The 15,287-nt window shown below is 34.5% G+C and overlaps 1 protein-coding gene across 2 annotated transcripts in view; it reads right to left on the minus strand.

Moving 5' to 3' along the window:
- Positions 1 to 12,232: 12,232 nt before the first annotated feature.
- The window catches only part of SLC35A3 (solute carrier family 35 member A3), a 40,769-nt gene continuing 37,714 nt past the window's right edge, over positions 12,233 to 15,287 (minus strand). Inside the window, exon 8 of one of the 2 annotated variants that reach the window (XM_061121306.1) lies at positions 12,233 to 13,411. In XM_061121306.1, coding sequence (XP_060977289.1) covers positions 13,399 to 13,411 — 13 coding nt within the window. In that variant the 3' untranslated portion in view covers positions 12,233 to 13,398. Of the gene's footprint in view, positions 13,903 to 15,287 lie in introns of both variants that reach the window. The other variant, XM_061121305.1, reaches the window with a different exon arrangement.

Below are 15,287 nucleotides of genomic sequence, written 5' to 3' on the forward strand. Positions count from 1 at the left end.
AGGACAGGAGGAGAACGGGGTGGCAGAAGATGAGATGGCTGGATGGCATTACTGACTCAATGGACATGAGTTTGAGCAAATTCCAGGAAACTGTGAAGGACAGGGAAGCCTGGCATGCTGCAGTCCATGGGGTCACAAAGAGTCAGACACTACTGAGTGACAGAACAATAAGAACCCCTGCCAACATCCTGACTGTGACTTCAGGAAACCCTGAGCTAGGACCACCCAGCTTAGCCACTCCCAGTTTCCTGACTCTCAGAAACTGTAAGATAAAAAAATTACTGTTTTAAGCTACTAAACCTTGGGGTAATTTGGTACACAGCTTTGGTACACTGCTATAGATAACTAATAATAGGGTAAAGGGAATGTGTGTTCTTGGTACTATTATTGCAACTTTTCTGTGAGCTTAAAATTATTTTAAAATGTTAAAAAGTAAATTTGATTGAATTTTCCTATTTCAATAACTGACTAGAAATGGCAAACAAATCAATTTCCATGGAAGGAAAAAGAAAAGCATTTTAACCTGATACTTCAAGTTATGTGTTCCTATAATAAGTAAACTGAGCATTTGTTTTAAAATGTTCTCTTATGGAAATTGAATTGAAACTCCAGAGAAAGTAAGATGAGATAGATTTCATAATTTAAATACCCAGGAGCCTGTTTTGGATGAATGAAGAAGCCTGGTAAGACCATGTTTTGTGTGGTTACTCTTTATTAAAATCACCCTTCATCCAGCTGTACCAGTTTTATCATCCTAAGAACTGAGTCAGTCATTCAAAAAATACTTGAGTACCTCTGTCTGTCACTGTTTTACTAGACACTGGAGATACATCGATGAATGACATGGTATTTATCTGCATAGAGCTGAATTACACTGGAGGACAGGCTATAAAACAAACACAAAAGGAAGATAATTGGAAATTATAGTAAGTGCTGTTGTAAAAAAAAAAAAAAAAGGTAATAAAAATTTAACACAAACTGAATGTCCGGAATGTCCCAGGTATTGTGCTAGAAGAGCTGCAATAGTAAACATGAGAGATGAGGCTTGTTCTAACAAACTTATTGTGAATATATAATTCTTGTGGCTTTATATGTGATTTGGGTCATGAAGATTCAGACTTTACATTGAGAGGTTGACATGTCAGTTAGGGTTCTCTGGTGATAGTCAACAGAAACTAGCATTAGCTAACATAAGCAAAAAGGAATGATTTGAAAGGATATTAAAGTTCCCAAAATTAATGAGAAAGTCAAGAATCAGACTTGAAAACAGGCAAAAACCTATGTTTGGAAAGTTCCTTAGAACCTTTCATGAGAGAAATCCCTGGTAAAAACAGCAAGTGGGTGCAGCTAAATATTCCTAAATAAACAAGATTGTGTCACAGAATCCAACCCCCTAAAGTGAAAGAGAGGTCGCTCAGTTGTGTCCGACTCTTTGTGACCCTGTGGACTGTAGAGTACCAGGCTCCTCCGTCCATGGGATTCTCCAGGCAAGAATACTGGAGTGGGTTGCCATTTCCTTCTCCAGCCCCCTAAATGTGCCCTTTATTAAAGAAATTGCATTTTGCCATGTGAACAGAAGAGGGCCTCCTTAACTATGAAATAGTCACCTCGCTTCTGTAGAACTACCTGTTCTTTAAGAAAATCCTATCCGTTTCATCAAGAACAGAAAAAGCCACCAAAGTCCCACCCCATAAAAGCCTATTCTTAAAAAACAAAACAAAAACAAAAACAGAAAATGACAACTTTTCAGTTAATAGAAAATACTACCCTCTAGAAAATATGAAACAGAGGAAAGCTATGTATCTTACTCCAATATGAATTAAATATCATTAAATAGAGAATCACATTGCAGATGTGAAAGAATTGAGTTAAAAATTCAACAGGAAGATGAGACTTGAGCAAACTCAGGCAGTATACTGAAAAAATAAAATCATCCAAAATGTGAAACCTAAATTACAGGGTTTCTAAAAACATGAAGGTAAGAAACATGGAGGAGAGGAGTAAAATCAGCTATGAAGAAAGATAGAGAAAATAAGGATCAGAAAATGACATGGAAAAATTCCCTGGGCCTCCAGGAAAACAACAACAAACAAAAGCATTTTTTCCAAAGGGGAAAAAAAATCAAGTGGTGCCAGACTTCTTGAGAATAACACCAAGCAACACAGCAGTGGAGCAACATTTAAAAAAAAACAACAACAAAAAACTCAGGGAAACATACTGTGAGCCAAAGACTTTATAGTATGTAAAGCTGTACTTAAAGTGTCTAGGCTCTAGAAAGTTCAAACATGCTAGAACTTGAGGAATACTGTACTTACAAGCCCTCCTTGAGTACTTAACTGGAAAAGCTTCATCCAGTTTCAAAGAGTTGGTTGGGGAGCCTTTGGCTAAAGTATTGAAGAGTATTAAATGTACTTAAATATATTTAAGTACATTAAATATATTTATAAAGTATATTAGTATACTAGAATATATTGAATTTTATAACAAACTAGGATGAGAAAATAGTGTGTAAATGTTTTATGTTCTAAAAATTTAAGATAGAAAGAAGGCAACTAAATAAATATGGGAAGATGGGAGAAAGGAGTAGATTAAGTTTGTTGGTTGTCACAAAGGCAATTAGATGGGAGTCAAAGTATATCATCTAAAACAGCAAAGAGTCTACCCTGGTGGTCTGGTCGTTAAGTCTCCACCTTCCATTGCAGGGAACTCGAGTTCCATCCCTGGTTGGGGAACTAAGATCTCACATGTTCTGTGGTGTGGCCAAAAAATAAATACATAGGATGGCAAATGATAGTAGAAGCTTGGAAAAGCAAAAAGGGGTCTTTTACAGCATTACATAAAATGTTATCAGTATAAATGTAAACCATTAGAACGTAAAAACCTTTTATGTTCTAAAGATAAAAAGAAATTTTAAAAGCAAGGAACACTCCACATAGTGAAAGAAACAGTAAATACAGCAATATACACACTCATTTATTTTTTAAAAAGAAACAGGAAAGATAAACTAGCAACTAATGAAAATAATTACCTATAAGAGCTGGTTAGGAATGGAGTAGAAGCATAGGCATGACAGCCAGGTTACTCTGAGTATACTTTTTCATAGTTTAACTTTGAGCCATGTAAATGCTTCACATTCAAAAACCATAAAAATTTTAAATAAATACAAAATTGAATACAAACAAAAGCAAATGAAATTAGTTATATCACATTTTAACATAACTATGTAGAGAAAAGAGTAATTTTCATTAACTTTTGAACACTGTACTCTGACTACATTTTCTTAGTGGGCTATTATTCTAAGGACAGAGAATTGCAGAGATCTTAAATTTTATTCTGTAGGTTTACCATTAGTAATACTGCTATTGTAGTGCTGAAACATAAGCTATAAGTAAAACATATAAGCAATTATGGGCTTCTCTGGTAGCTCAGCTGGTAAAGAATCTGTCTGCAATGCAGGGGACCCCAGTTCAGTTCCTAGGTCGGGAAGATTCCCCTGGTGAAGGGAATGGCTACCCACTCCAGTATTCTTGCCTGGGAGAATCCCAAGGACAGAGGAACCGGGACGTCTACAGTCCACGGGGTCGCAAAGAGTCGGACACAACTGAGTAACTAACCACAGCTTACAGCACAAGCAAATACATTTTTACTCAAAACCAATATTTTTACTGCAAGAGAAAAGAGAGGAAAATATAAAATAATAAAAAATCCTGTAATGCTTAAATTTAATTGTAAACATCAATTTGAATTTCTGAATTCTTAAAAAGGTTATTTCCTAGCTATGCCCACTGAAATATGGCCCAGAAACAAATGGGAGTTAAAATTTCATTTCCCCCGAAAAGGAATAGATAGGGCTTCTTGAAGAAATAGCTAATATTCCCCAGGTTTGGAACATGACTCGTACGAGGCACGTCTGGGACATGTTGTTATACCTGAAGAAAGGAAGAATTCAAAGACTAATGCGGTCACGTCTAAAAGATACAGAAGCTAGTTTGCAGTGACTTACACTGGCTTCTGGCTCACAATAGGAACATCAAAAATAACTATGATGTAACTGACTATAATACATTGAAGAACAAAAGCATTGATTCTTGAAAAAAAGAGAGAGAGGACTTTGGGAAAAAGGAAGGAGGGAAAATAGTCTTTTTAAAATAGAGAACAAACTAATAAACATAAAAGAGAATTTGAAAAAAATTTGTGTTTTGAGAATTAAAAATTTTAAACCATCATTTTGCACCTCAGTGTGATAAACGATTCAATTAAGATCATCAGTTGATGCTAGAGACATTAAATAAAAGGCTGTTAGAAAAAAGAACATTCTCATGGTGCCAAAATATTACCCTAAAGAATACTATTACTAAAGGGAGAAAAATGACCTTTACAATGGAAAGATCTGTTAGTCATAATCTTAACTGAACAATTATCATCAATAATGAGACAATCTAGAATTTCGTGTCTTCTGATATGATACAATATAAAACCTATAAGATAATCCATGAAATGCTCTTTCAAACAACATTTAACCTGAATTTAATCAAACCTATAGACTTCCAGTTCAAAGGAAATGCAAATAAAACAAATCAAGTATATAGACAGATCAAGGACAGATATCAAGTAACTTAGATTTTTCAAAAAGTCACGACAGGGAAAAAAAGCCATCAGGGTACGAGGAAGTCTCTTCCAGGCTAAAAGAGACAATCAAATAGAAAGTATATACCTTAATTGAATAGATCACAACAAGAAAAAGCCTAGAAAAGTTCATTTTTGAGACAATTGGAAATATCTGAATATGAATATAGATGGTACAATCAATTAAAATTTTCTTAAGTGTGACAATGGGATTGAATTTAATTAGAAAAAAATGTCCTTATTTTAGGAGTAAAGTGTCCTGATAAAGCTAGCGGCAAAATGTTAATAATTGTTGAGTTCAGGTGGAAGGCAAATGGGAATACCATTATTTCAAACTTTTATATACTTAAACATTTTTTTTTTTAATGAGAAGCTGATGAAAATTTAAATAGGAAAAAAAAAAAAAAAGGTCTTTAACAATGCTTACTTTCTGAGTGCCTAAAGATAACCCAGGGCTTCACTGCTGGCTCAGATGGTAAAGAATTTGCCTGCAATGCAGGAGACCCGGGTTCAAAACCTAGTGGAGGTGATGGAATTCCAGCTGAGCTATTTAAAATCCTAAAACACGATGCTGTGAAAGTGCTGCATTCAATATGTCAGCAAATTTGGAAAATGGCAGTGGCCACAGGACTGGAAAAGGTCAGTTTTCATGCCAGTCCCAAAGAAGCACAATGCCAAAGAATGCTCAACTACCGTATATTTGCACTCATTTCACATGCTAAAAGGTTATATTCGAAATCCTTCAAGCTAGGCTTCAGCAGTATGTGAAGTGAGTTTTCAGATGTACAAGTTAGCTTTAGAAAAGGCAGAGAAATGAGATATCAAATTGCCAACATCCACTGGATCAGAGAAAGCAAGGAAATTCCGCAAAAACTTCTGCTTCACTGACTAGAGAAAGCCTGAAAGCCTTTGACTGTGTGGATTGTGAGGCTGCCAGGGTTAATACCATGACGGGCGGCCTGGACCTAAGTTTTAGCTTCCCCCGAAATGGTAAGATTCCCTACCCCCATCAGGTAACCTGGAGCCAGCCAATCAATATGCGCCCAGTAAGAACAAAGGAAGAGCTGAAAAGCCTGCGAACGCCCAGGTTTGAAAAAAAGCCCGCGAAAGTCTGTACCAATAGAATTGCTTTGCAAACATGTAACCAATCCGCTTAAGCCAGCTACTAATCGCTTTTGCATATCTTATAAATTTGTGTAACAAGCTTGAGCTCGGCGCTTTCTGACCCTGCACCACTGTGATGTTTGTGGCAGAAAGCCCTGGCTCGAGACAGTAATAAACTTCCCTTTTTTTGCGAGTTGCATTGTCTTGGAAGCCCTCTCTCTCTTCCCGCTCGGGGATTCGGACATCGGGCATAACATGGATCACAACAAATTGTGGGAAATTCCTAAAGAGATGGGAATACCAGACCACCATATCTGCCTCCTGAGAAACCTGTATGCTAGTTAAGAAGCAACAGTTAGAACCTTATATGGAACAACAGACTGGTTCAAAATTGGGAAAGGAGTAAGACAAGGCTGTATATTGTCACCCTACTTACTTAACATATGCAGAGTACATCATGCAAAATGCTGTGCCGAATGAATCACAAACTGGGATCAAGATTGCCCAGAGAAATATCAACAACCTGAGATATGCAGTTGATACCACTCTAATGACAGAAAGCAAAGAGAAACTAAAGAGCCTCTTGATGCAAGTGAAAGAGGAGAGTGAAAAAGCTGGCTTAAAACTCAACATTCAAAAAACTAAGATCACGGCATCCGGTCCCATCACTCCATGGCAAATAAAAGGTGAAAAAGTGGAAGCAGTGACAGATTTTATTTTCCTGGGCTCCAAAATCACTGCAGCTGGTGATGCAGCCATGAAATTAAAATTTGCTTGCTCTTTTGAAGAAAAGCTATGAGCAACCTAGAGAGCATATTAAAAAGCAGAGACAGCACTTTTCTGACAAAAGCCCGTATAGTCAAAGCTATGGTTTTTCCAGTAGTCATGTATGGATGTGAGAGTTGGACCATAAACAAGGCTGAGCGCTGAAGAACTGATGCTTTTGAACTGTGGTGCTGGAGAAGACTCTTGAGAGTCCCTTGGACAGAAAGGAGATCAAACTAGTCAATTCTAAAGGAAATCAACCATGAATATTCATCGGAAGGACTGATGCTGAAACTCCTATACTTTGGCCACCTGATGTGAAGAGCCAACTCATTGGAAAAGACCCTGATGCTGGGAAAAGTGAAGTCGCTCAGTCATGTCTGACTCTGTGACCCAATGCTGGGAAAGATTGAAGACAAAAGGAGAAGAGGCGGGTAGAGGATGAGATGGTTAGATAGCATCAGCATCACTGACTCAGTGGACATGAATTTGAGCAAACTCCAGGAGATGGTGAAGGACAGGGAAGCCTGGTGTGCTGTAGTCCACCGCGTTGGAGTTGAACATGATTTAGTAGCGACTGATGAACAACAAAACGGTAAAGGAAAGTGATGGAAATTTGGGGCATTGTGTGTGTGTGTGTGTGTGTGTGTGTGTAGTTGTTGTTTAGTCGGTAAGTTATGTCCAACTCTTTTGCAACCCCATGGACTGCAGCCTACCAGGCTCTTCTGTCCAAGGGATTCTTCAGGCAAGTATACTGGAGTGGGTTGCCATTTCTCTCTCCAGGGGATTTTCCCAACCCCGGGATCGTGCCCGCTTCTCCTGTATTGGCAGGCAGATTCTCAGGGAAGCCTATGTATATATACACACATACATATGTATATATAAAACATCCAAGGTAAGCTTCAGATTTTAGAATTCATAGCAGTATTTTAAGTAATAAAATGAAGCATAAACTCACCTGATTTTCTGTAATCCTATCATCACCCAAGAAACATTACTGTTGTTACAATATTTAAAACCTATTGAAGCACATTGCATATATTAGAAAAAAGCGCTTAGTGTAATTTTTAATGGCTGTATTTACTATCCAAGCAGAATAAAGTAAAATGAAACATAAAACTTCAGCCTAAGGAGAGAACTTAAATCCCCAATTATTAGAAATTGTTTTTGTATATACAATGTCTTTTAAGAAACACATAAACCCACATCCACAGATTTTGTTTAAAATATATGTGAAGTCTGATTTAACACATAATTAAACCTTTTAAATACTCTGTGTTTAAAGTATGTCTTAACAAGAGTGCATTTTCAGATTACCCCCAAAACACTGTAACAGCATTCATTATTCTTTTAAATCCTTAGTGAGTTTAATTTAAAAAAAGGATGAAAGTGTATATCTCAGGTAAACTATTTTCAAAGGAATATCATTACTGTTTAAAGAAGTTATTTTAACATACCAGAGACCCTAAATAAATAAACATAAATAAATGCATAAATGAAAAAACCTGGTTAGATCTAATGGAGGTTTGATACTTAACACCAATAAAGGATGACTGGAAATGTGGAGCTATCAGTTAACAGTGAAGGTCTATTATGAGTCATCCTAGCAACTGATACCAATTTTATTCTATGAACTCCTCCTCAGAGTAGTGATGGCTAATGGTAATTTAAAATTAGCTCAGGAAACACCCTTCTAGTTGCAAGATGGGATGCTCTTCAATTCATGAATTGCCAAAAAAGCCAATTAGATCTTCAAAATAAATACATAAATAAAATTAGCTCAAAATTGTACATAAATATACAGCATAGGTTAAATTTATAAATTTTAAAATTTGTCTAATTATCCCAACATTTAATAAAATTGTCATTAAATATCAGAACTGAAAACTAAATAAATAATACAAGTGCTACTTAGTACTGTATCTGATTGTTTTTCTACCCTTCAGTCGTGTGTTCAGAAGCATCTGACAAATTTCTGAAATTAAAAATGACAATGTGTGGAAAAGTCTTTATGAGCTTCACAGGTGGAGCTCGTGGTAAAGAACCCACCTACCACTGCAGGAGACATGAGACACAGGTTCTGCTTGCTAGGTTGGGAGGAACCCTTGGAGTGGGGCATGGCAACCCACTCCAGTGTTCTTGCCTGGAGAATCTCACGGACAGAGGAGCCTGGTGGGCTACAGTCCACAGGGTTGCAAGAGCCGGCCATGACTGAAGCGACTTAGCGTGCAGCATGCACAAGTCTCTATAAACAATTGTCATTGCTTGTGTCATTCTCATTTCAGAAAAATGTGTATTAGTGACGAATGGTAAGGAATTTGGTCTTACCCAAAAAAAGTTCTAGCCTACATCCTCAGGAGGTTCCAGCAGAAGTGTCTTTGTTATTCATGTTGGGCTCCTCAAATTACACAAGCTAATTTATGCTAACAGGAGACCCTGGTGTCTGAGGTCTGCTAGTTCTCCAGGGAGGATCAGGGCTGGAGAGTGAGTTCAACTATGTGATCAAAGAATTAATCAAGCATGCCAAATAATAAGACTGTGGTAAAAATATGAAAACCAAAGCATGGGTGAATTTTCCCAGTTGGCAGTACTCTGCATGGAGTATCATCGATTTTAGCTAGGAGTATATATACAGCATTGTCCAAGGCTTCACCAGGAATGGACAATTGGAAAAGATGCCTGGAATTTAGACCCCTCCTTATCTCTGTCCAATGTTCTCTTCCTTTGTCTGGAATTTGTATCCTTTATCTGGAATAACTATGATTGTGAGTATAATAGCTATCAGTGAGTTCTGTCTTACCAGTGAATTTTTGAACCTAGGTGAATTTGGGAAACCTCTGAATTTACAGTCACCAAGACACTCTACAATAGTAGAATTTCAAATCTTTGGGATTTGAGGACAGTTTATTCCCTCTGATATTTTCACTTCTACAATGTGTAGGTAATCAATCCTGCTTTGAAAAAAATTCTCTTTAAGAACAGTAAGAAATTCTCTTTAAGAACAGTAAGAAAATTCTCTTTAAGAACAGTAAGAACAGTAAGAAAAATTCTCTTTAAGAACAGTAAGTAATTACAATTACTGTAATTGTGATTACTAATACTGGTCACTATTATGAAGCATATTTGCATAGCACAGGATTCAAGAATTTTTATATACTTTCAACAGAAGTATTCCAATACAAATATAAAGACTTTCAGTTGGTGCTCCTCATGTAGTTAGGACTCCACACTTCCACTGCAGGGGGCATAGGTTTGATCCCTGGTTGGGGAACTAAGATCCTGCAAGCCATGCAACACAGCCAAAACAATAAATTATGAAGAAAATATATACCAATTACTATAATCTCTTAACTTTGACACTAGCAAAAGAGATAATTTGTTTAAAGCAAAAAGTTTTAGACTGTTATAATCATACAGGTAGAGAAATTCTAACTAGTTTAAATGAGATCCAGTCTTTCACGCTACAGCATAGTAGAAAGGAAGATCACATACATGATAAAGGTTACCAGAGAGGCAGGAAAGGGCTCAGGGGGTCATTTTTGATATATGGAAAGACTAATTCATGGTTAAGTCAGACACAGGTGGACAGGAAAAAAGGAAATATAGGAAAAAATTTACATAGTTATGAAAATAATCTATTTTCAGAAATCTAGAGAATAGAAAATAACTGGATACCAAAAAATGACAGAGAGAAATTTATCAATTAAAAAGCCATTTAAACAAAAGACCAATTTATACATTCCTTTGAATTATGTCCATAAAAAATTTAAATATACAAATCACAACCCCAAACCCAGAAGAATCTTTCTAAACAAATGAAATACATATAATGACAAATTCAGAATCCAAATCATTTAAAAAATATTTTAAAAATCACAGTAAATTTTATCTTATAATAAGAAATAAAAAAATCAAAATGAGTTATATACAATTGTTAAAGTTTCAAAAGTTCAATGATGGAGCAATGGTACCGTAATTTCTTTAAATAAGTTCTATTTACTAATATTTGTACAATATACCTATTTCAATATTCTGTTAGATAATGAATTTAAATAGCAAATGTTGAAACAATGAAAACATTGAATTATAGTTATTCTTAAAACATCCTAATTTTGCCTATGTGTCCAAAATTGTGAATTACAGTAATATCCTCAAGAAAAGCCAGTATTTGGTAAAGCAAGGCACACAGGACCAGATTTTGATAAAGGTGCTTTTTCTTTGGTCCTAAAAATACTTTATATAAGCTACATATCTGGGAGATTCTTAAGATGACTTTCAATATAGCATAAATAACTTTTATAAGCTTTTTTATCATGTAGAGCATACAGTCACATGTAATTAAATATTACAATAACGAATGTGTAAATAAGATGAGTGATGCTAAACCCTGTTTTTTTAAATACAAAACTCAGATGAGTGACTATACAATGACATGTTAAAGTTTAATAATCTGATATGTAGGAAAAGTTTATCAATTCTTGGGAATAGTCTTATTACACTAGGTCTACTAAAGCACAAAGTCAATTAGTTTCCACTCAGATTCTGTCTCCTTGGAATCTAGTTTAAATATCAAATCACCTTTCCTTCTATGAAACTGTGACATTCAATATAAACTGATGTAAACATTCAAGTTTTGTATGTCTAAACTACATTTTCCACTGTAAAAGTAGTCTACGACTTCTCTAAAAATCACTTATTAAAGAATTGGTAATATTACTGTGTTGATTACATCTATGTGTTGCATTTCAAGCTTTTCTTCCAAAATACCATATTTTTAAAGTTTTGTAGAACTATCAACTGGCACTCTTCTCCCATGGGTTAGCACGTTTCTTTAAAACGAACAAAGTTGTTGAGAGATAAATGTCAACTTTAAAAAGTATAAGAATTTAAATAATCAAGGAATCATCAGTATAGAAGGGTGACATAATATGGCTTTTGGAGGTCATCAAAACACATGCCACACAGAAGAAAATGGCAATATGTGTACACATGACATGATCTAGGACACGGGTCCACTGTTTCAAATATGGTTATTTCTTTATGAATCAAAAACTATAGACTATACAACCAATTCTCTATTCCAACCTACTAGAAAAGCAAAATATAAATTATGCTTGTCTAATAAAAGTTTGCTTTGAGAATATACTTTAGACTATTTTGCCTGTTCTCTGAACTCTTGACTACATTTTATAAACTTTGGAGGGAATCTTGAAAGTTGCATTTTTGTATCATTTTTTGAGGTGTTAAAATTGGGAGAGACTAAACTTGAATTCACAATTAATGATTAATGCATATCAGATTAATACATAAGTACCCAACACTTCAGTGTAAGCTGAACATAAATCTTTATATTTAGTCTTGAATTCTCTGCATTACAGGATTTAGATTTCTCTTAGCATTAAGTAGTAAATGTAAATCTAAATGTTGTTATAGTCTAAAAACACCATTCTCAAACTGTAGTAAAGTTATTTAATAAATACTCTAAAAAGTAGTCACTGAAAAATATAAGTCAGAGTTCCAGAAAGTTTGCTTGGTACCAATTTGGAATTACCAGCAAATTAACATAAAAATACTTTGTAATTTTAAGCATTTCTAAAAACACTGTATGGAATATATTAGGCCTGTGTCTTGTTGAGACTAGGTTTGCCTCAGCAAAGTAACACAGCCAGTCCTAATTAGCCGAGACTAGCCAACAGATTGTAACATAGTATTTTCAGCCAAATTTTAACAAAATCCATTAGAATTATATAAAAATATTTATTTTTTACAGTTTTTATACAATTAGAACAGGAGACTTTTAAAAATACATAATGCATGAAGGAAAAAATAAAGTACAATACTTTTATACACAATAGGTAATTCTGTCTCTAGTCAACAATAAATTAAACCCCTGTTTCAATTTTAGAAAGTAATTGTGCCCACCAATTCATTTGATCATTTCTGCTACATTTTCTCTCCCTGAACCATAACTCATGTAATTTGCAATCTCAATTCCAGTGCTAATCAAACGGAAAAGAAATGGAAAATAAACCACTACTGTAAAGCAAAGTTGTGGCTCTTTCTTGGAAGCTTTTGTAAGGTCACAAAAAGGGAGTTCAGAATTTGGCTGCCTCTCTCAGACATTTGATCAGAATATTCCTAGGAATGGTGGGTTTATGAGAGGCCTAGAAAGTTCTTCTGAACACTTTAAATTTATAGCTATAGTGCCATTTAAAATATATCATGGCAATCTGGAATGTCTAAGTCATTCTGGTCTCAATTTATTGATATCTATATTATTATATATTTGTTTGTTTTGTCATCAGTTATAGATCAATGAATAAAATCATCATCTAAAAATGCTCTAGTGTGTAGAGTATATGCTCTGATAGTTTAAAATTCTCCAAATGGAGACATTAGACAATAATTATTATTTTAAATTATTAAATGAGTATTTAACCCCTTTAAATTACATTTTAAAACTTTGATGGAAATTAACACAGAGAGAAATTTATTTTAAAGTAATATTAAGGATTTATCCAATTTACAGAAAAGAAATACAATTAAGAGATAAAGGACAAACTCCATTAATGTAAAAGCCACTGGCTACTGTCTAGCATAGGAACGAATGGATCGCATTCAGCAGTTTCAAAGCACTAAAGAGGTCTTAAAGTTTAGATGGAGAAACAGATGTGTATATTTTTTTATATTAAATTTAAATATGAATGTTATTCTCTGACAAATCAGACCCAGAAAGTTACTTTATCAACTTTTATGCATTTGAACATTTGCAACATATAGCAATCCTTTGTTTAGTAATCTTCTGTATAAATATAAAAATCTGAGATATGTGAAAATGTTTTTCAAATCATACTATTTCTTCACAGCTTTATAATTATAATGTTCAAACTTTGAATATCCATGTTATTTGATATATCTGTACAGAAAGAATAAGATAAAAAACATTTAATAAAATTAAATATATGTAATTTGCAAAATTGATGTCTGACACTTGCTGTGTGCTGTTTCAAAGAGTGCATAGGATATTTCTGCAGTAATCAAAAACATAATATCTTTTTAAGAACTCAGATTTTAAATTTCCTCTAGTAATTTATTCTAATCCCTGGAAATACTTTCAAGTTTTGATTTTTATATGCAATAGGCATTTTGTTACATATATGTATATTTTATCCTTAAACTTTTATATTTTCAAACCATTTGAACATTATGATCAGATTCAGCATGATGATTTTCTCTTAGAATCTGTAGAAGTCCTCTGTGCAGCATTAATGTTGAGATTCCCAGTGCACCATTGTGAAAAACCAGATAAATTACCACTATGCTTTAGTGGGATTTCCTGCAGGTTTGGGATCATAACCATATAGGAAAGTAGCTGTTATTACAAGGATGGCCCCAAGGAAAAAGACACTAAATAGATGAAGAAAAAAATGAAAAAGAGAAAATCAGATTAAAAACAATAAAAATTATATTTCTTTACTATAAAATACAAATATAATTTGGGAAAAAATGTTCCAATAACACGGCTAACAAATACTAAGTGGTTACTAGGTTCCAGATATTCAGCTAGGTGTTTTACATGCATTGTCTCATTTAGTTCTCAAAACAACTTTATGAAGAAGCACTAGCATTGCCCTCATTTGTTAATATATGAAGAAACAGGTTTAGAGAATTTAAATAATTGTCTTAAAGTCCCACAACTTGAAGCAGAAAATGGGATTCAAACTTGGGTATGTCTGACTCTAGAGCCAAACCTGCACTTCCATCCACTGTGCTATACTGTCGTCTCCCAAAAGAAGTATGTATAAAATATTGTGTTTCATCTTTTATTAAAACCATTTTTAAAAACTGTAGTTAATTTATAATGTTTTGTTAGTTTTGGGTATACAGCAAAGTTATTCAGCTAGACATGTATGTGTATAAAAAGTGTTTCATTTTAGTATGCCTTTTGCCTACAATACATCGAAGACTAACAGATTTCAATTTTTTAACAAAATTTAAAAATATACAGGGAAAACTGCACTCTTTTCAAACCAAAGTAAAGTTCAGTTTAAAATCAAAGGTAGTAATAAATAAAACTCAGGACTAATTTTTATAGTAGTAGTGTTGCTCATTCATGTCTGACCATTTGCAACCCCACAGACTGAAGCCCGCCAGGCTCCTCTGTCCATGGTATTCTCCAGGCAAGAATACTGGAGTGGACTGCCATTCCCTTCTCCAGGGGATCTTCCCAACTCAGGGATGAACCCGGGTCTCCTGCATTGAAAGCAGATTCTTTACCATCTGAGCCACAGGGAAAATCAGTTTTTACAGCATGCTTTAAGAAAGGAAATTAGAGTAAGTACAAGAAGACTTGGTTTCTTCTTTATCTATCCATATATATAATATACCTTACTATAAACTAGAAATGAACAGAAACTGGTACTGGAACTTAAACTGAATATAAACTAGAATATTCTTTGAAGTGCTATTACAGGGATATGAATTAGTCTTGTTTTTAAAGTTTTTATTAACAGTTATGATTTAAAGGCCCTTCATAATATAGTCCTTCCAGTCTTATCTTCCACACTCCACCCAAGCCCATTTATAATTCAGCCACTCCATTTAGGAAACACAACATGCCTTTCAGGACACTGTCTTTATAGATGTTATTCCTCTGCCTGCAATGTCCCTCCCAAGAAAACTGCTTATTGATAACAACTCAGGTCTAAAGTCTCTAAGACTAACTCTCCTAAGCAAAGTTACTCTATGGTAACACTTTATCACACTATAGTAAATAATATGATATTTACATT

This window comes from Dama dama, chromosome 20 (genome assembly GCF_033118175.1).
Source record: "Dama dama isolate Ldn47 chromosome 20, ASM3311817v1, whole genome shotgun sequence".
NCBI classification, from domain to species: domain Eukaryota; kingdom Metazoa; phylum Chordata; class Mammalia; order Artiodactyla; family Cervidae; genus Dama; species Dama dama.